Source organism: Anthonomus grandis, chromosome 17 (assembly GCF_022605725.1).
Source record: "Anthonomus grandis grandis chromosome 17, icAntGran1.3, whole genome shotgun sequence".
NCBI lineage: Eukaryota > Metazoa > Arthropoda > Insecta > Coleoptera > Curculionidae > Anthonomus > Anthonomus grandis.
This window is the reverse complement of record NC_065562.1, coordinates 11,059,632-11,083,040: the sequence shown is the minus strand read 5'-3', so window position 1 is coordinate 11,083,040 and position 23,409 is coordinate 11,059,632. Positions and strand designations below refer to the sequence as shown.

The 23,409-nt window shown below is 31.0% G+C and overlaps 1 protein-coding gene across 1 annotated transcript in view; it reads left to right on the top strand.

The window, feature by feature from the left end:
* The window catches only part of LOC126746648 (metabotropic glutamate receptor 2-like), a 593,383-nt gene that overhangs the window by 412,383 nt on the left and 157,591 nt on the right, over window positions 1–23,409 (top strand). Inside the window, exons 6-7 of the mRNA XM_050454987.1 lie at window positions 1,914–2,058; window positions 17,255–17,506. Coding sequence (XP_050310944.1) covers window positions 1,914–2,058; window positions 17,255–17,506 — 397 coding nt within the window. The remainder of the gene's footprint in view (window positions 1–1,913; window positions 2,059–17,254; window positions 17,507–23,409) is intronic.

Here is a 23,409-nt window from a genome sequence, read left to right as displayed (position 1 = left end):
AACCTGGAAATATATTTGTTGCAACAAACAAGGAAAATCAGTTTTAGTCTATAGAAGTTGGTGTAGAAACTTTGCGAACTCAGAGTCCCGACGTACATTTAAAGAAGCTTCACTAAATCTAGCAAGCATAATATTATTGTTAGAACTACGTTTAGGGTACACACCAAAGACTAAATATTTGAAAAATCCTCTCTGCACAGATTTCACCGACTGCTCGTAGCAGTCATATTTAGGCTGTTTAAAAACTTCTTGAAAAATTCGAGATTCATGGATATCGGCGCCATCACTATTAGGGTGACTACTAGCATTTTCTTGTGAAGGCACATTTAGTTTTAATTTAGAAAAGATTCAAATTCGTCATTGATTCGCTGGGTTTCAAATCTGGGCAGAAAATTTAAGTAAGTTAATTCAATTTGTACTAGTTTGTTCATTATAGCTTGCAATGATACTTATTGGTAGCTTCGTCCATTTGTACCTTTTGAGTTGTTAGGCAAAAATGGGACAGCTGCATCAATAGAACGTCGAGTGTTTGATTTCAAATTCTGTTTACTGACTGTTTAAGAGGTTTTTTTTACTTATACGTAACAAGTCCAAGACGTTTCTTTGGATTTATTCTAGACGGTAGCTTCTTTGTCAAATTCAGGAATAGTTGGGCTAGAGTAACCCTTATGGAATCATAAAAAGCAAGTACGACATGAAATAGATCAGGAACTATCTCTAACGCTCTTGGTTGCACCTTGGTTGGCCTTAGAAGGTGCCATGCTGTTAAGAAAGATTACCTGTACAGTCTCGATTGCAATTGGTGACCTCGTCAGATATTATAATGCACGTACAAATGAAAAACGCTACAAACCAGCAACTTGGCAATTGTGTAAGAGCTGCAAACGTCAATAATTGTCAATAAAGTCAATGTCAATCGATTAGTTTATTGGCAAGAAACAAGCGCTGACCGATGATTATTTGCAGTCAGATTTTAGTTTTATAATAAATACTTCTCATTTGTTCTTCAATAGCTTGTAAACCAGTATGCACCGAAGTACCAAATTTGGTGCACGATACTACCACTAAGATGACAACTCTACAAGAAAAAAAAAATTTTAACAGAGAACAAACAGACGGTTTGACAAAACCATACGTATTAAAAGAAGAAAACTAAAATTTCCCTGAAAAAATGCTTAAAAGAAAAAAGTGGAAAATTGGAACTATCTGGATTTTTTTCAATTATTTCAAGCACTTCTTGGAAAAAAATAATAATGAAAGAAATAGAAAATGATAAAAAAAATATATCTGAATATCTTAAACAAGGTTAAATTATCCTAAATATGTATATATAGGTAGAAAAATGAAGTAGGAATATTTTAAAAACAGGAAATTTTAAAATGCATACATAAATACTTTACACCAAATAATATTTATCAATCGAACTTAAATTTAAAATAACCATAAATCATGAATCTTATTTATCAAAAATCTATGGTGTTCTCCCTTAAATTAAATTATAATTTTATCCTATAATTTTAATGATTACAATCAGTGTTTCTAACCATTAAGGATGTGTCAATAAAGTGCTTTATTAGCATAACCTTAAAAGCTATTTCGCTCTTTTTATTATTCCTAAAAATTTAAATTATTAATTTCTGAGTTATTTAATTTACCCAATTCTATACCCTTCAAGTTCATAAAAAGCTTTAAATTACCTACAATTTCTGTACCCTTTCAACTCAATTACTGTTTTTTCAATCCCAGCTTAGGCAAAAAAAGTGTAACAAATACGAACCTTTTTATCATCCCCACACCCTTTCAACAAATCCGTGTTTTTTTTCTCAAAAACAAACCGAACAAATTTAATTTTACACTGAAAGTAAAACCGACCCAAAATCCCGTCGTGTCACGTTTTTGTTTGTTTTTTTCAGGCCTTTGAAGTTCTGGAGGATTTACTGGTGAAAAATAAAATATGCATCGCAGTCAAGGAAAAGCTGGTTAAAGATTCAGGAGTGGGGAATGTATCAGTTTATGATAATATCGTCCAGAAGTTACAGACAAAACCGAGAGCAAAAGGTAAATTAAAGTAAATTTTTCTTGTTATTTAGTTAGTTATAGCATTAGTAGGTAAGGAGAGTTAACCAGATTGTTTATATTAAAGCTTATATAAAAGTTTAGAATCAACATATTCTAATTGGCTTTAGTTTATTTTTTAAAGAAGCTACATATGGAAAGCGGATCATAGAAAAACTGAAAAATTAAATAAACTACTTGCATGCCAAAGATGAAAACTGGAAAAAGAAACTTTTCTGATTATTAAATGATAGATTTGGCAAGTAATAATTAAGAAAAAAATTGTAAGAAATAATGGACTTATACAGGGTGGGAATAAATAAATTATTTCTAACGGAACATAAATCTATAGAAAGGTTATCTACCTCTAACTTTTCTCAATTGAAAAACTTGGTCCTGTGATACCTCATTAAAAGCTTTATTTTTTTATTTTATTATTATTAAGTATACTAATAGCATAACTTAAATGGCTGTGTTGCTTAGAAGCTTTTAAACAATTATTAATAGTATAGATATGAAGGACACCTATAGAGAAATCTTTCATTACCAAATTATTCTGATAGGAAGCTTGAATTATGTTATACTCCATTAAAGGGAGCTTCTAATTTTCAATGTTTTTCTCTATTTTATAAATGTGGTAAAGTATATTATTGGCATAACTTAAATGGGTATGATGTTAATAATTTAATTTTACTAAAGCATTTAAATAATTAATGATAACCAAGGTATAGAGATAAAAACTATGGAAAATACTCTTCCGCTTTCCCTTCAATTTTGGCAATAGGGAATGTGGATCATATAATTCCTTAAAAGCTTTTAACTCTCCAGATATTTCCCTTTTCTATATATGGTAAAGTATTGAGTGTTAAAAAGTTTAATATATTGACAAATGCAGACAGAAAAATGCATATAAATAAATAATTATATTAATAATATAATATTTTGACATTATTTTGCACCCTTTAATTGCGTGGAGTATATTTTTGATGCGTTACCCCCATTCAAACCCATTATTTATTAAGTATGGAAAACCTTTAATTTTGATCAATGAAGACGCTAAAAACTAAAGTTATTAAATATTCTGGGTTTAAGCAAAGTCCAATTTAAGCCTGTAGCTAACTGAATTATAGAAACTAGTAACTGAATTATTGTCTGAAGCTCGAGCTCAGCGTTACCTTAAATAAACTTAAAATTTGGTTAGTGTCAAGTTGTCTATTAACTGAGAATGTAAGAGAAAGAGATACTTGAATCTCTTTACTATATTAGTATGGTAAAATGTATGTTAAGAACCTTCCAAAATAATTGGTATGCTAATTAATTGCAAACTTTTTAGCATATCTGTAAAATATGTCTAATTTTTATTACATTAAAAATGTATATTTCGTAGTCAGATCTCTAGTTTACTTTGTGGATAGAGTATAATTTGAAACTATATTTCTGGTATTTTGGCTACGATTTTCACAATGTAAATTAGTTGAATTTTATTCTCAAAAATGTCAGGAAAACTGCCTATGAATATTTATAAAGAAAATAAAACCAGGAGTTCTGACTTATCCAAAACAAGATTTCGTGACAAGACTGGTAAAGAACTGGTGAAGATTTTCCTGGGTTGTTATATTATAGAATGCTACGGGTCACACAGCAAGTTGATTATGGTTCCAAAATATTTGAGCGATGATACCTGTTCGATATTTTTGTCATTGATCATAAATATTTCGGTGATATGTACCTATATAGAGAAATCGACTAATTTATTCTTAGAAGTGTTCCTGTGTAGTCCGAATCATTCACTGTTTTGTGTAATCTGGTCCATCACTTTATAAAAGTTTGATTTGTTATCTTCTAGGATTACGGTGGCGTCTGCCTCTCTTATATTAGTGATGCAGATTTAAGTCACTTTATTAAATATTATTCGAAATCTTCCATCTATTCTCACTTTGACCACAGTTTGGCTCCAGTAGAGCTGTATTATTATTTTAATATCTCTCTTAAATACTCCTGATTGCTGATATACTCTCTAGCATCTTCTGACGCAATCAAATGCTTTACGATAGTGAATGAGACAACGCCATGCATCTAGGTTTATGTCCATACATCTCTGTATTAGCACGTCAAGTAAAAAAGAGCTTCTCGAGTGCTGAGTCCACTCTTAAATATGAACTGAGTATTCTTGTAAATCCGTTTATGGATATTGTTAGAAATATATTTAGAACGTGGACATTAGACTAGTTATGTGGTAGTCATCACACTTATTGGAATTTGGCTTTTTTGGAATATCCATGAAGATAGACTTGAGCCATTCGAAAGGGATTTTTCCTGCACTAAAGATGGTGTTGAATAATTCAACTATAAGCTCTTGGCCTTTGCCTTCTTAGTTTGCGATAATGTTAGCACCTCTGCATGTAGTTTATCTAATCCTATGGCTTTTTTGATCTTCTGAATTTTTATAACATGGATGACTTTGCTTTTTGTAATAGTAGGTCCCTTCTTTCTGTCTTCATCAAACCGTTTCTCTACGCAGTTCTTCCATATTTTTAATTTTTCTTCGATTTTATTTATATTTTTATTATTCGCATTTCCAAGGATTTCCACTTGCTTTTTCTCTCTATTCCTGTCAGCTCTTTTACCTTTTTGTGCATGTTAAAGGAATCATGTTGTTGTTGCAATTCTCAATTTCTCGGCATACCTTCGACAAATACAACCCTTGCCTTTCTACACTTTCCCCTCATTGACCTTGTGAAAAAGTTTTATCTCCTTATACATCACTGGTATTCCAATATTTTTAATTCCTGGTAAGTCTATAACAACCGGGTTGTGATCCACTACGGAAATCTGTTCTGGGATATGTTTTTACTGAGGTTTTTTTTGAAGCCAGTCATTAAGTAATCTATCTGATTTCGTATTATTCTATTCTAGTTATCTAGGTGCTATTGAGGTATACAATCATCTGGGATGGTGAAAGAAAGAATTGGAGATGAAAAGTTCAATCAAACTCTGCCTCCATCTAACTTCATTGGTTGGCGTGTATAATTGTATGGTCTGAAGTTTTATCAGTATAATCCGATTATTGAGAGGTACACAATCTACAACGGTCCCCTTTACCTCGTGCCTGATAAGTATTGCTGCTCCGGATCTATGAGCGTTATTGAATTATCCGGAATAGTGAATATATTCGATGTTAGTTCTTTTTTCCTGGATCTGGACTATCTAAGTTCGCTAAGACCTAGAATATCGACATTTAAATTCAAATTTAAATTTAAATTCAAAATAAATTTATTTATCAATAAAATTACAAACATAATTATCAATTTACAATAAATAAACCATTATGATAAATAAGACCATGCCTCAATTATGAAACCGTTAGCATAGGTGCAAACCTGTGTAGCAAGGCCTTTTTTTTAAAAAAAATAATAAACAAAAACAAAGAATAATAATAACTATTAACCTGACCAATATAAGTACTCTTTTTAATAAAAAAATTATTTTTTTTGTTTAGCAGTAGAATAAATAATAATGGTAGGTAGATGCGCAAGGACTGCAAAGGAAAACGTGGCATGTAACAAATGATACTTGTAAAGAAATTTTAGATGGAGGCAAGCGAATATCAAAGCCCTTTAAAAAAATGTATACAGCCATTTTCATGGTTTTTAACATCTTAATTATATTTATTTCAAATTATTTCAAATTAAATTAGGCATTTCATTGCTGTTTTTCAAGGAGGTCATTTTGAATATATTTTTTAAATACTCCTATTGAAAATTGTTTAACATGCTCAGGCAATTTATTCCAAAGTTGAGAGGCTACAAAAACAAAAGATTTTTGAAAATTTGTGTTTCTATGCTGTGAGAATCTAAATAAATTTATAAATCTAGTGTTTTACATATGAAGATGGTTTTTAAAATTATTTATTAAATATAGAGGCTCTCCAGTTTTAAAATGTTATATATAAAGGTGTACATATGATATTTTTTTCAATTTTTCATTTTCAAAATAAAATTGTTATTTAAATAGGGATTGTTATTTACATAATTCCTAAATGGTATTTTGAATGCAAAACGCATATAGCAGTTTTAAAGATTTTGTATAAACAGTTGCTTCAGTTAAGGAATCAGAATACAAAACATTACAATAATCGAGCAAAGAGAGAACCAGTGAATTATATAAATAATTTTTAATATTAAATGGTAAATAGTTTTCTAGACCATATAGTTTTTTTAGGCATTTATATGCAATTTTAAGTTTATTTTGGATATGAGTTTGAAATGTAATACCACTGTCAAAATACACGCCCAGATTTTTCACCTCATTAACTATTGGTAACTGAACATTTCGAATTTGTACATGAAAATTAGGAGAAACCTCAAAAGCATTTTTGCCACAACCCAGTATTATTGTATAAGATTTGGAAGCATTTAATTTTAAGTTGTGATCCTGTGAAAAGTTATCAATACTTTTTAAATCCTGATTAAACTGACATTAAGCTATAGGAATATTTTGGCATGAAAACGAAAGATATAGTTGGGAATCGTCCGCATATTGCTGTAATGTAGAGTGTTTTACACAAGATATCATGTCAGCAACATATAAAGAAAAGAGCAATGAGCCCAAAATGAAACCTTCGAGACACCCGTAGATACAATGTGGTAACTTGTATCTACGGGTGTATCTACGGGAGTTTTCAGTGCAAAATTCCTTATTAAGAACTACGCAATGAGCTCTGCCAGCTAAATAAGACCTAAAAAATTTACTGCATCACAGGAAAATCTAGAATAATAAAGTTTTGCTAATAGCATTTCGTGACTTATAGTATCGAAGGCTCTGCTAAAATTTAACAGCCCAAGACATGTTAAGTTCTTTCTAAAACCTGCCTGGTATTTAGGAATTAAAGAATGTGATTCAATATATGCCCAAATTTGTTGGTGAATAAATTTTTTCAAGATTTGTTAGTATCCAAAATCTTGAAAAAATTTATTCAGCAACAAATTTGGGCATATATTGAATCACATTCTTTAGAGCACTTAATCACATTTTTTCTCGGCAGTATAGGCCTGAGGTCTTTGAATTCCATGAAATTACTGATCCTTGCTAAGGGTTTTATAATTGCCTTTTTCCAGATGGTAGGATAAAAAAAAATTGTAAAATGCAACTGTTCATAATATTAAGTAATGGCTTTAAACAAAAAGGCGTACCGAGATATAAATCTTTTAAAGAAAAAGCATCTTCACCAATAGAGCATTAAAGTAAATGGTTTTTACAATTTTAAGTAAAGTTGATTGATCCATCAAAGTAAATTTTAATTCAGATTTGATCTTATCATGTTTATGTGATTTATAAAATTGTATTTTCTCATTAGATGTTGTATTAGCTGTTTTACTCAAATTTGTAAAAGAGTTTATTAATAGCCGTTGTATCAGAAAACGTATCAGGAAGATCAGAATCCTTATTACGGCCGAGATTTAAATTATTTGCGTCCCTCCAGAATTCTTTGCCGTGTTTTTGAGACATTAAATCAAAGTAAGTAATTTATTCCCCAGCAACGGCATGTTTTGTGTAATTCCTTATTTGTCTGTAATATTGCAAGCGTGCTTCAGTTCTTTGTTTTAAATATTTACGGTGGGATTTATACCTTTCCTTCATGAGCAATTTGATATTATTGGTAATCCGCGGCGTAAATGGTTTATGGCGTATATATAAGAGGCGCATGCCTGTTTATAAAATGCGCCATATTTTTATTAAAAATTTAAATTTTCTTTTCCATATCAGGTGTGTAATAAATTTGATCCCAATTTAATTGACTTACATCCAAATAATGTATTTTGATTTAAATCTATATTTTTGTAATTTCTATATTGAATTCGTTTAATGCTATTTTTATTTATAGGAAAATCTAATACTGAAAATACCATATTATGGTCAGTTGATATGATTAGTTACTATTAGATCAATAAGATTTGTGTTTGTGGTAAAATTATGTCGTGTAGACTCAGTAATGACTTGCTTTGAATTAAAAATATCAATTAACTATTGGAGTTTGATTTCTCCTGTATTTTGCCGTAAAAAATCAATATTGAAATCTCCCATACATATTACCTGGTCATAGCAAGGAATAGTTAAATCAAATAATTGCTCCATCTAATCAATAAAATGATTAATATTAGAGGATGGTGGATGATAAATAGTGATGAACAAAATTGACTTTTTCTTCATGTCAAATTTAATACTAGCATACTCAAATTCATTGAACGCAATGTTAAAATCAATAGTTATAAATTTTAATTAACTTTTTATATAGATTCCCACACAACCCTCTCTTCCAGTTCGATATCGCCTGACAAACCTGTAAGCTGGTATTCTAGAAGAATTATCGTCATCATTCGATGTTAACCATGTTTCTGATAGCCCCAAAATATCGTAGTTGGTTTGTATTTTTCTTTTTTTCATTTTTCGCATTTCTTTTTTCACCTTTGCAAATTTCCCTGCCATAAAAAGACTGCGTATATATTCATGATAACAAATCTATATACAAGGTGTCCATTTAATATCGCGGTGCTCGATTGCGGCTAAACCGTGAAACGGAAAAAACCTTTAATAGTGGAAATATTAATTGAGTTAGAGGGACCACTGTTTAAAATTAATAATATCTTTACATGATGCATTTTCCTCATTTAAGCATCTTAGATCATCTGCGAAAAGTAAGAATTATCATACTTAATGGTGTTAATCACAAGAGATGCCTGCTAAACATAAATACACCAATAGGGGAGAGTGTTCCACAATCAGACACAAAATAGATTTTGCTAAGTATTGACCTTGTTTATTGAACCCACCAAAATATGATTATCACTATAATAAATTAAGGCTTAACATAAGTTTTTATGGTAGAACCAACATCATAAACCAAAAACTAATTTAAAAAAAGTTTGTTTAATAAAGGAAGGACAGTTGTCTGTTAGTGTAACACACATATTCCACATGCAGACATTGCATGGTCCACAATAAGACAAAAGGTAATAATGTTTTAACGAACTTCTAAAGCTGCTAACTAAATTTACTTCAAACTTCAAATAAGATTGTTGCCGCTTTGTTGTTCCCACATGTGCTGGTTTTGGTAACACCAACTTAATGTTTTCCAAACAAATCAATGAGACGTCTTCTATTTTGGGGTAAATGAAGCTGTTATTATACTTAACGGACTTTCTCAAAAATTTGACCTCGCATTCCTTATTCTTTTTACAGAACACTTTAGCTATGTAATAATTTTTTTTCTTTTTGTCTATAAATTGTATCAAGATAAAATCGCCAACTCCTGGCTCTTTATTAAGCTTATCTAGAAAGGGTGGTGGATCGATTTCTCCTACAAAATCAATATCATCATCAGAACATTCGGTTACAAGCATCGCCGCATCTTTTCTTTACACGACCTTATTCTTCTTAACACTTTTTTTTCTTTCTCGCTCCATTTGTTTAGCTTTTTCTCTCTTCTTTCTCTAATTTTTTCGTTCTTCAGCTTTTGAGTATCCTTTAAATTGTTGTGGACTTACGAAAGTTTCTTTGTGATTTTGTGTAGGTGTCATACTGAAACTAAGGAGTCTGACATTATATTTTCTTCAATGCATTTTGATGTTGATGGTTGATTTGGATCCATAAGTCGTTGAGCTTCTTCATTGTATTTATCCACATTCCTATCAGTTACGCTGCTAATTGCAAAGTCGTCATCTGTAAATATTTATCGAAGGGATAAATCCCAGTTTTTCGAAATCCTGATTTGATATTAGCAGAAGTCATCGATTTTTTAAATGCATAAGCAACACAGCCAGCGATATCAAAAATAGAAACAGGTATCCCATGTTTGTAAGGCAGTATTGTAGAATGATTTAAACGAAAAAAACACCGAGACATCTAATGGTTGCAGCTTGTTAGAAGTATGTGGCGGTAAGGTCATAATGAACACTCCATTTTCCTTGGCTAGATTTATTCCTTCTATCGTTAGATGACTCTCGTCAAAAATTAGGAGAGAAGGGTTTTCTTTTGTGCTGGACGTATGTTTAATGAAATGCCTTATAACGCTTGGAAACAATTCACCAGTCATCCATCCAGAATCGGAAACCAATCCCAAAATACCATGCGGTGCTCCATAAGTCATTCGAGGATTAAACTTTTTCGTGGAAAAATCATGACTGGTGGTATTGTGTTCCCGGATGCTAATATAATACAACAAGTGGTGACCAGTAAACCTCGCTCGGCGCTCGTGCAGGAAGAGACCTGCTTGATGCCTCTCTGAGCAACAATCTTTTTCGGTTTTTGGATGGTTGTGGTGGCAGTTTCATCTAAATTATAATTTCTTGTACCGCTGTAAAAATTTCCATGGTTCTAAAACACTTTTTCCAAATTTTGGAAAGAAAGTCCAACATTGTGTTTGTTGAATGATGTCGCTCTGGAGAGGCTACATCCTTCCGGCTAGCGAAGACCTAATTCTGCATGTCTGGACATAAATCCAAGGAACCATTCGCGTCCAGCTTCCTTGTTTTTTTGTCAATTTTCCGGAATTTTATAATTATTAATAGTTGCTATTTCATAAGCCAGTTTTCTGATATTAATGACCGGCTGGGGCTTTTTCTTGATTTTCAGAAAAAACTTTTCTACAAGCATAATTTGGAGCCATTTTAATCTCTTTGGTGGGATTCTGTTTTTGCCTTATTTCATATTCATAAACCGTTTGAAATTTTAAATTGTATCTTTCAGCTGCTTGTCTTAAAGATATCTTCTCTTCGGTGACTGCTCTAACAGCAGCTCTCATGGATTGTTCATCAAATTGCCCTTTATCGCTTTTTCGCTGACGTCCTCGAGCCATTTTCCTGAAATATAAATTAAATTTTTACAAAAATAATTACTTTTTCAACAACACTCCAAATAAGCGTTGTGTTCCACACTCAGATACTGTCTGATTGTGGAACAAACATGCTGTCTAAAGGTGCAACACAAGCTACAATACAAAATTAAATTTAACTGTGACCTTCATACATAGCCTACAAAAGTAACCTTGCTTATAAAATGTCGACAAAATAGCCCAAAATCTGATGTAAAGGTTGTTTTTGTGATACTAGTTTCAGAAGAAAAATTAGAGCATATAATATCATATCAACGATAGGAAAAACTTGAAAAACGATTTTTCATTAAAAAATGCACAAAACCAAGAGAACAGCGTTCAAACTTTGTTTACCACATCGGCGTGTATAACCGCACTATCCGAACGAAAAACGTCAAACTTGCGGCGGGAGTTTCAAAATTACATGCTTTGTCTGATTGTGGAACATTCTCCCCTACTCATATTTCATGATCGACATTGTCGAATACGTTGTAGAATTCTCTTTGTTGACAGAATTAACTGATATATTCTTCCTGAAGTTTCCACTAGAGTCTGCTTTTAAAAGAGTGATTTAGTATAATTGATTCTTTCTGATATTTCAGTAGTGGTTTGCGGGAAACGCTATTAAGACAGCTTAAACCAAATCCAAGGTGTGGCCTCTATATGCCTCTATATGTCTCTATATGTCTAATAATAATATTATAATTATATATATATAATATTAATATGTATATATATATATATAATAATATATATGTATAATATTATAATATAGAGGTTATTATAATATAATAACCTCTTCGGAGTCGGAGAGATAGTGCAAGAAAATCTTGTAACATTGCACAATACCGCTCGGTATTAACAGTAAGTGCCCGTCCATTTTGATCTTCAAAAAAATACGGCCCAATTATGCGATCAGCAGACATAGCAGCCCATACGACCACTTTGGGGCTATGCAGTGGACGTTCGTGTTTTCTGCGAGGATTAACGTCAGGCCAGTACCTGCAATTTTGCTTATTTACGTGGCTGAAATCAACGAATCGTTCCATCATTTCATTGACAAATTCTAAACGTGTATTTTAATCCCTCGGTTTTAAACACTAACTGTATCTTATATGCATGCAGATGCAAGTCTTTGGTCAAAATGTTATGTAAAGATGATCTTTTGAGAGTAGTCGTCTGACTTCGCTTCCGTACAGATAAGGTTGGATTCTCTCTGACTGATTGACGTACTCGTTCGATGTTTTCTGCACTTCTTACGTTTAGTGGGCGGCCTGGATTATGAATTTTCACTGTGGATCCAGTAGCTTTAACCATTCTGATCCATTTTCTAATAACATCTAGGCTAGGTGATAATTAAATATCATGTACTTGGTAATGAGCGCGATACAGACGGCGTGCTGTCACGATTGAATTATTGTTTTGGTAAAATGCACGTACACAAAAAGCGCGTTGCTCTCCGGTAAACGGCTCCATTGCAACTGAAATTCCTTGAACCCGTTTACATTTTGACTCCTACCGTAAGTGGCGGCGTTGCCACGTCTGAGATAAAATGCACAAATAAAGTGCTAATACCCTATTTGGACACCTTGTATTTTCGTAGTTTTCATTAACGTATAACAAGGATTGTGTTCCGACTAATGTTTGCACCCGGGTATATGTTCAGGCTTGTGCAGCTCTTAATATATGTTCGATTTATTAAGATATATATTATCTATCTGGTTTCAGATGGTTTGGTCTTCTTCGTCGTCTCTGAGGGAAGTCCAGGTATATAGACGTCTATCTGGTAACTCATAGAAAGTTATTACCAAGGCATGTTTGGATACAAATATGCTGAGAGTTTCCTATCTTACATTTCTAGCTCTAAGGCCGTAAGGTCCAATGTGTTTACCTTCTTTTATTTTGCCTATTTTGCATTAAAGTCACCCGTTAAGTATTTTATAAGATCTTCAATTTGAGAGTAAATTTCTTCACCTTTCTTCTCACTGTAATCAGTGGTAAGTGCATATTATGCTAGTGTTTACTGATGACGTAGTTTCAATTGTAGGAGCATGACTCTTTCGTTCATAGGCACAAGAATTAGTGACTTGTCTAGCAACATCTTTCTGATAATTAATTAAATGTTTCAGAATAGTATACTCTACAACTCTCCACGTCACAGTATCCTAAGCCGAGCTATCTTATTTCACTCATTCCTATGATTTCTATACTCTAATTCTTCCTATTTCTAACACCGCATTCTGAATTTTATCAGCTCGCGCCATTGTTTTCACTTTCCATTTGCATTCCCTTAATTTACTTTATTTGCAGTTTTTTATTATTCATGTTTTCATCTTCTTATTTACTTTTCCCCCTCCCCGAAAATCAGAGCGGAACGCATGAAACTCCGGGCTTATTAAATACGAATATATCCATGATGTCGTACTAGGGAAAAAAGAAAACCCTTGTAGGTGGTTTTAGGATTTTAGAGAGAATATAGGAATAGGACATGAAAAACCTCCCGATTTAGAAATGGGAGATTTTTCAAGGCTTATGTTGGCAGGGTCCCATCCTTGAAGTAGATTTGTCTGTGTCGGGAATACAAAAGGTGTCTTCCTACTACCGCTATTTTAACTTATTGATCTGAAACTATTTCTTCTAGAGTTACCACTAAAGTAAGATGTAAGCAAAGCTGCTTCTATCCATGTAATAGACAACATCTCAGTTACTAAGATAAACCAATTATAATATAGAGGTTATTATATTATAATAACCTCTATATTATAATATTGACAAATTAATTAAATTTCTAGAGCAAATTAATAACATTAGGCGATCCATCAAGTTCACGATCGTTGGTAACTAAGTCAGCACTGCTTTTCTTAGATGTTGCTGTAAAGAACAAATAGACATCTCAGCCATTCACAAGGCAACACACAAAGGAAAACTTTTACATTGGAACTTTAATCCTCCAATCATCCTGGTTCAATAAAGTTGGGAATCATTAAAACTCTGCATAGACAGCCACAATTCTTAACAACAATTTTGACCTTAACAGAGAAATAAAAAACATGACCAAAGACTTACTGTTATCTGAGCATATAAGGAAAGTAGAAGAGATAACAAGGGAAGAGCCTCAGCAATTGTAGGATCTTTAACGATTTTTAACGATTCTGTACAACCATGCGAGGTTTAGTATTGAAGACCAAGCCAGAATACTGAGTGGACAATATAAACTGCGTCTACCAAATCCTTTGTAAATGTAGAGAGTCATTCAGAGGCAAGACAAAAGCGATCACTGGAAGCCACGATAAAAGAACATCAAAAGTGGTCCCAAACAGGAGAGGTTTCCAGATAAGAAATGGCAGAACACGATTGGTCGAATGGGTACAACATACATTTGCAAAGATTTTGTGCAAAGAGTAGCATTGGACGAAAAGAAGATTCCTGAAAGCAAGTTACATCAATCAAGATCTAATCAGCTTCAAGCATGGCTAAACATCAGACACCTCCACACACATCTCTAGTTAATAAACCTGTAGAATAGTTGTTAATTTTAGTTTACAATTAGTAACAGTTAAAGAAAATATTTTTTTATTAAACTGTTTAAATCTGAATGGTTTGAAAATTATCATAACATTCCTGGAAATGGATACTGGCACTTTTGATAAAAGAAAAGTTTCTTAAAATCAAGTATATCAACTGGATACATTGGTGTTGAAGAAGACAGCACAATAGAGACTGCGTTCCCATATTAGTTTTGTTAAAGATTCCACGAAGTAATATATTTCGGATATTCTGTATGTATCTAAATTCAAGTATCTAATCCAGTTATATTGTAATTATATAAATATGGCACATTTTTATTTAACTTCCAAAAACTACATGACTGCCTTAAGGTTTGTTAGAATACGCGTTCAATTTTAAAAAAATAGCAATCCACTCGTACAGGCCAACATTATTACCTATTTTGCATAAGCCATATGCCTATATAAAAAAGTTAAGCAACCATCCATTAATATTATATATTACAGTAATATAGAGGGGGATTAAGATTTGAGAAAATTTACAAACAGAAAGTAGGAATCGGAACATACATGGTAACTAATTATAAAAGAATAGCTTTGTCGGAATACTCCTCCAGTCAGAAAGTAGATTTCTTTTTGAACTAACTAATGACATTATCTTAAGTATTTAGAGGAGCAACAATGAATTACGAAGATAGAAAAACTAAAAAGGAGTTTTCATACGGACCGGTTTGATTACATAACCTAATAAAAAGTTCTCGTATTTCTTCTGGAAAGGGCCCTCGGAGCAATTGACAAAAAGAGGGTGTATTTTTTGTACTCATTAAGATATCCGGCGATAAAAAAAACGACGTTTTCATTATTTTCCTTCAAAGGTAATCCGGATAATTTTCGCCGCCTGAAGGAATTTACCTAATGTCGACGACGTAACTATCTCCTTTGTGAATGAAAAGGTTTTTATTATTGGCTTTCTGATCCCTTTTGTATAAGTTAAGAGGATAAAGTAGGATTCTTTTATGGGAGGGGTACAAATATTTTAAACTTTTTGAATAAAATACTATTTTTGCGTATATCATTTAGTCAAGCAATTAAAATGTTGATTTCTCTTCAATACTATTTAAATCTTAAAGAGCCATATAGGTTCTATTCTCCTCTCCTCAATAAATCCTCACACATCTACACCAGCCAGATCCTTCGCTTTTACTTTATGTAAAGTGCGACGTATTCTCATTGAGCTTTTCTGGAATTTTTTATATATTCCTTATTGTATGTTGATTGTCTCCCCTTATCTCTCTAAGTATCTAGGATCTTCTTTTGTTGTAGTTGCCATCGTGTGCCATTGCCATTTGATGTCATGTAGTGATGTCTATCTCTATCTCTCTCTATATTTGCTACCGAAGCCTCTTAGTTTGGCGACGCGCACGTACCCTCACGGCTCGGAGTGCAACATCTGCAGTCAGTTGTGTTATATCTTTATTATACAAGTTGCTACTGTTTGTGAATAATTTGAAACTTTAAAAAAAAAACACGTGGAAAAGACTTAAGAAAAGTAGAAAACTACTAGCGTAGTGTTTTCCTACACTTCTTAAGTATGTGTTGCTTTATTCAGTAGTATATTTTCCACTGAATTACTAAGTCAACGATTGTCTCAAATATAAATGTTTTTTTAATTAAGATTCTAAACTAAAAAGAAACTTGAATTGGGTTGGATTACAAAATTTCGAAAAATGCCTGCAATAAAATATAAAAAGGCTCCAAGTGCCGTCAAATATAAAAAATATCTGGAAGAAAAAGCCAATTTATCAACTGCCCCTAAGAAATAACTTAAAACACCTGGAGAAAAAAGGCAAAAAAAAATCAAAATAACTCAAATAAAAAATTGCTAAGAAATGGCAAATGCCTGGTATAAAGTTTAATATTACAGCAAGAGTCCGGAACATAGAATAAACGAGTTTTAATATTGGAAGATATAGTGGTAACAATTTACCACCATGTGGTAACAATTTACCACAAAATATTTAAAAGGCATTGCGTCAAATACATAACCTCACTTTATCCAAGTTAAGGCATTTTTTCCTTTTCTTCCTTCTTTTATTTGTTAAAGTTTCTTAAGAAGTGAGATATTAAGCAAATGCGCGAAAGATTTCTTAGATAGGTGCATTGCCTACATCCCACTGCTACTTTAATAGTGACTTCCAGAAATATCGTTTTAGATAACAAAAAATTAATGAAATATACAAAAAAATTGCTTAAAACTTCTGGAAGAAATAAACCTGAAATGGTTTTAAAAGCCGGGAATAAAATGAAAACTGGTGGGATACATTTTTTATTCCTTTCGAGTTGGTCACTTTTTTTCTAATATTTTCGCAATTTAATAAAATTCACATTGGAATTTCATTATCAATTAATTTCATTCATTCCTTTTCCACTCAGTTGTAAATAAAATTTAATAATTTTTAGCCCGATAGACCTTATATACTTTAAATAAGCCATTTTTGGTAACTTTCCTTAAATATAAAATGCAGAAATATATATATAAACCTCCTTTGAGCAGATAAAAGATCCGATCGTTTTTCCAGAAATCAATCAGTCTCCAATTTGATAACGAATTCCGGAAATTGGAATTTTCTATATTGCAGGAAAGAAGTAAAAAGCACAGAAATGTTGATTAAGCTCAATCCAATTTCCGACAAAAAAAAATTATTAAGGGATAAAACTCTTTGGCCCCAAACTTATTTCCGTTTAAATACTATATTAAGATTAACCCATTTTTGTGTATTTTTTTGCTATAAAAATATATATTCTTCTTAAATTATTATTTTAGGTTGCATTATTTTTGGTTCGGATCAAGAAGTGGCTGAACTAATGAAAGCAGTACGTAGATGCAATGCAACAGGGTGGTTTTCCTGGATAGGTTCCGATGGGTGGAGTGCCAGATCTCTGGTATCAGAAGGAAACGAAGCAGAAGTAGAAGGAACCCTTTCAGTACAACCCCAGGCCAACCCCGTCAAAGGATTTAAAGAATATTTTCTTTCCCTAAACGTAGAGAATAACCCACGAAACCCTTGGTTTATTGGTAAGTAAGTAATAAGCAAAAATAAGTAAAAAATAGCTACGAGTTTTCTTTCGTTCTTTAATAATAAGCTATCAAAACACGGAATCATGCGATAAAACCTTATAAATTACAGAACGCGAAACGGAAATGAAATCTTGGCTATAATATTTCTCGCGCAAATTTCAACAAAACTAATTAAGTTTTTATTGTTGAGGGGGTTTGGCGGGTTCTAAGTTTCGTTCATTTTGCGAATTGTGATAATTGGGCTTCGGCGGTACAGTTGTTGCCGTTAATTATATTATTATTATTGTTATTGCGGTTATGAGTTTCCGTAAAGTTTCATTTGGGTCGAATTTCATTTTAATGTAGACTTTGATGTGCTTAAGTTTATTGTAGCTCGCTGATTATTGTAAAACTTATGCGCTTTGAGGTTTAATTTTTTTTAAGAAATGCTATTTAAAATAGTGGGTCGTTCCTAATATCACACAAAAATGTCAATTTTACAACGTATAGGTTAAGTAAAATCCCTCACATTAACAGAAGGGACATTAGAAAACTTTAGCCCCCAGAAAAACTGTACCTATTTTATGATCTCTTTAGTCAGCACTAACTTGGTAATAAATTATCTCTACCTGGTATCATACTTAAAAAGATCCCTTGATGGTACATTGTCTCTAAAGAATGCCCTCATCTGCTAGGTACTCATATGAGAGTCTATAGTACAATAGACCAAAGTATGCTATCCTTAGTATCCTCAGAGATATATAATTTGGTCAAGTACGCAGTAGAAGTACTATTTTTTAGCCCATTCACTACTAAGCCAATGCACTCATCCCAAAGCAGTTTTGAGTTAAGCTGTACTTTCTTACTAATCATGTAAGTATTCCTTATAGAGGCCACAATATATTTAATTACAAACAAAGCCTTTCTAAGGCCATAAAAAATTATTTTTACTGCTAAAAGAATTCAGAATAAATGACACCAGATCTGATAAGTAGAGTGGTATTTCCTTCAAAACGCAAATTGACAATAAAAATTAATGATTCCACAATATGCCTGGAATATACAAAAATTAATCAATAGCTCATTATGTTATTAATAATAATAAACTTGAGATGACTAGATGTTTAGATTTTTATATTTTAAAAATAACTGCAAATGCCTTGGACAAAACCTAAAGAACCTCATGTTAATAATGTTAAATATAAAACTAATTATTACTTACGTGTGCTAATGCCTGATATAAAATGAAAAATTATTCTATATATGTTAAATATATAAAAATTAAGTTGAAGAATATATGAAGAGCCTTAGCAACATATTAACAGTAAAGATATAGTTCTTGACATGGAATAAAACTAGGTAGTGGTTAATGGTGTATTATCAGTATAATATATCTATTTTCCATTCTTGCTATACACTATTTATCACAAAAGTGTGACACTTCTGCTTATATTGGAAAATACAGCGAAGTTTATAAAGTAATTTATGATATATCATTTTAAATGGCAAAACTTAAATAATTAAACTAAAATATCAAAACTTATCTAAAACTTAATAAATGGCGATATAAGAAAAAAATTATATCTTTACAACGATGTCTAGAACGGATATATTGTATAGGAGTTTACCTACAAAAATAGACAATGTGGTGGTGACGCTTGGAAATAGGGGTTTTGATCATCTTAGAAGGTTAAAATAAAGATATTTACTCAGAAGCTTAACGTATACATAAATGAGTATTTGCGAACCTATGTGAAGAACTTTAATGAGTTTACTAAATTCATGCTTAACTACTTGAATCTTAAATATTTCTGGAATAGTAAAAAACTTAACAATAATTGTATGGATATAAAGAGTAACTTTGCCGGAATATGAAAACACAGGATGTTTTATATTAAAAGTCCACATAAATCTTTTTAAATATCATTTTAAAAATATTTGACGCTTTAAGTCCGGCAATTTTAAAAATATAGGGTTCTATTAACTAAAGAACGACAGTCACCTTCAAATAATCTTAAAAATGTACTGTAACCTTCAACTTTTGTCACAAGTAATAAAGAGAGTTATATGCATGGTAGAATTAAAATAAAACACCCTGTATGTTATAATGATATTGAATACTGTGTTTGGTATTAAATTTTGAAGTAAGACCAACGTAAAAATGAAATAAATGAGTACTGTCTATATTATTAATTTTAATTTGTTTTAATATTTTTATGTTTATGCTAATTATATAAAAAAAATATCTGAAATTATCTAAAAATGGCTCCATGGTGCTGAAATATATAAAAAATTCCTTTAAAATTGCAAAAAATATTGTAACATCCCAAAAGAAATATAACTAGTTTCAAATACCTATAATAAAACTAAAAATCGCTCCAAAATCCTGAATTAAATAAGAAAGTATATCACACTTAAAAGAATAAATCTTGATTTATTCTAATATTAATATAATATATAAAATTAATAACTTCAGAATTACTTTAAATAGGAGGAATAAACTTCAAATACATGGACAAGAATGGAGAATGATTTTATACATTTAGAATGTATAAAAAATGTCTTTAAAATAAAAGAAAAAGTTTAAAAATATCTTTTAATTACAAAAAAATATATCATTATATTTATCTTTAAATGACGTATAAAAAATACTTAAATATTTAATTTAATCGTTAATAATTTTAATGTCAATAATATGGATATACATGTATAAGAAATTTCCTTAAAAATCCAAAAATATTAATAATAATAATAATAATAATAATAATAGTGAGTGTGTTTATTTTGTAAATCATATAAAATAATCCGATACATAAATATACAAAAAAAAACACATATTAGTTTTGTTATTGATTTAGAAAACGGAGACAAAAACAATCAAAAAAAAGGTCAAGTCTGACATCGAAAACGAAAAAAAAAAGAATTCAAAAATAAATGTACAACTGAAAAATATTATATACTACCACTGTTGCCGTCAGAAAAGCGATCTTTCTCTTATAAAAGTTATAAGAGAAAGATCGCTGAAAAAAAGTGGTCTCTTGTGAGGTGGTGGGATAATTAACCCATTAAATCTTAAATTTAAGTTATGAACGTTTGTTCGGTATTTAATCTTCTCTAGCAAGTATAGGGAGAACACTTATTAATTATAATTTTTTGAAATAAAACTAAAGAATGTATTTGACGTCTCTTCGCCATATTTAACCAGTTACAGTCTTTTAGTTTATGAGAAACTGGCTCATACTTTCTAATTCCATAGATGTATGTATACCTTAAACAAGATTTTTGTACGCGTTGAATCTTTTGTATTTCAGTGAAATTCTGACAAGGTGAGTAAACCACATCACAAAAGTTAAAATGGCTCAAATTTTTGCGATAGTGAATGCCTGTGAGGATAAAGGAACTTCAGCGCGGTATATGCTTTTTGTAGACTGGTTTTAATATGGAATTTAAAACGCAACTAGATATCCAAATGCAACCCTAAACTTTTTTAAATTTTCTCACAAGATAAAGAATCATCACCTATGCTTATGGTTATAAAAAATTCAACACTACCTTTTTTGCTACCAAAAATCTTAGATGGGTTAATAAGAAGAATATGACGATTTGAAAATGATAACAATGTATTTAAATCCTCATTTATGACTTGAAAAGATAATTCATTAAAAGTACAATTGCGTGCTCTGAACACCCAACAAAATTTAAGATTGAAGAAAAGAGTTCATGGTTTATAGTGTCAAATGCAAAGAGAAGTCTAATAGAATTAAAGCTGTGCATTTGCCGTCATCATAAAAAATTATATTGGATATTTAGTTTTATAAAATGACTTTACTAAACTGGCTTTATATTTAAATTAAGATTGAAATTGGTTAAATATAAATTATTTCATGAACCAATAGGAAATTATAAATAACTTCTTAGAATAACCTTAAAATGACTTCAGATTACAGGATTAAATTACTCAATAATAAATAATATAAATTGCTCTATATAAATTCCCTTTATTTTTTATATTTTTTCATTCTTCTGAGTACTTGTATGTTTATTATGTAAGCTGTCCGCGGTATCCTGAGCATTCTCCTATACAACGACATTTTAAATGCTTTCAGATTTTTAGTGGTAGCTTCTGTCAGTATTCACAATTCTACACCATATAATAAAATAGAAAAGATATAGAATCTTAATTTTACGATGATTACTTTACTCACGATGGTTCCAAGGTACCATAATCCTTCGACACATATAGGTGATCTCCATTTATACTTCTTTTGATAATGATATTTTATGAAGTTTAACGCAATCAAATTATTTTTGATAAATAATTAAAAATGCGAATACATCACAGTTGATATGTGTGCATCTCTCGATTATCACTTGAATTTCAACTAATGCCTTTCTGATTCCGACTGTATTTATAAAACAAAATTGATTATCGGATATATATTCTTCGCATTACTTGTAATTTCTTTTGTATATGATTTAAAGCAACAATTATTTTGGCATATGACTTATTAGACTGATGGTTCAATATTCATCGCACTACTTTGCTTCACGTTTTTTGGTAATTCTGGTATTCTTGGCATTTCATTTCGGAGATATTTCCAGAGTTATGGATTCCGTTGTAATAACTTCTATGTTATCTAGTTCTATTACTATTTTGTTTTTCATTTAATATTTCTCCCATGTGGATTATCCAACCGGTCTTTAAACCGCAAAATGTTTTTCTGTGTATGGCTTCTACCTGTTTTTCATATTATGTTTATTTATGATAAGTTTTCTATTTGTGTCTATGATCTCCTCAACTTGGCGATTTTTAAAGGTTCTAGATACCTCTTTTATTTTTTTGTGTAGGTTAAAGCTAGCATGTTAGTATTTCTATTTTTGCTCTACTCTCTGCTGCTTCTTTTTCTTTGGTTTCTCTAATCTTTTTCTTAATTTTTCTCTGGATCTTTTTATACTGTTTTTCATTATTTTTAATTGTTCTTCTCTGTTCCATTAGTTTTAAAATTTCGCCGGTAAATCAAGACTTCTTTTTTGTTTCCTATTCTGGTTTTAAGAATTTTGTATTTGCTGAATATATTATCTCGGTGAATTCTTTCATGTCGTGAAAAGGAGCTGCGACTTGAGTTTGTGTTAATGTATTCACTTACTTTTTGTTTTATTAGAGCTTATTGTAAAGCCCTCATGTTGTATTGGGGAATAATTTTCTTCCTAAACTTTTTTCAGCTTTACTCTTATAACTTCTACTAGAGGTACATGATCTAATTCAATGTCATTAGGTGTCATTATCGTCAGTCGATAAAAGTATATAGTCTTCTCTTTAGCAATTTGACGAACGGTTTTACTACTATTAATTCGTTGTTTTCATCATTGGACAAGAAAGCCGTTTTTAACCCCAGTCCCAATTTAGCATGAGAATCGCCCATTAAGACATATATTTCGTCTAAGACATTAAGACATATTTATGAAATATATATATATAAAATTAATTTTCCCCTAACTTACTATTTAAATTTTCTGTACAGTTTTAACTAGAATAAATTAAATATTTAAAATTTAGAATAAACTAGAAATGGCATAGAAATTAGTTAAAATAAAATGAAAATTCAGTTAAAGAACACAAAAAGTGTTCTAAGAGCCCAAACAAAATTTAAAAAATGCTTCAAATTATAAAAAAACCTAAATCGACTTTAAATGTTTAGAATAAATAAAATATGATTTTGAATGACTGGAAGTACCCAAATTTCAAAAAGATTATAAATGTCTGGAATAAAATGGCTTAAAAAATAACAAATACCTCAGAAATAACCAAGATTTCAACTTTATTAAAGGAATAGCTACAATTTTCCGAAAAACTTTAATTTTCAACATGCAAAATGTCTGGAATTAATTATAAATTTTCTTGAAACGTAAGAATAATGCAG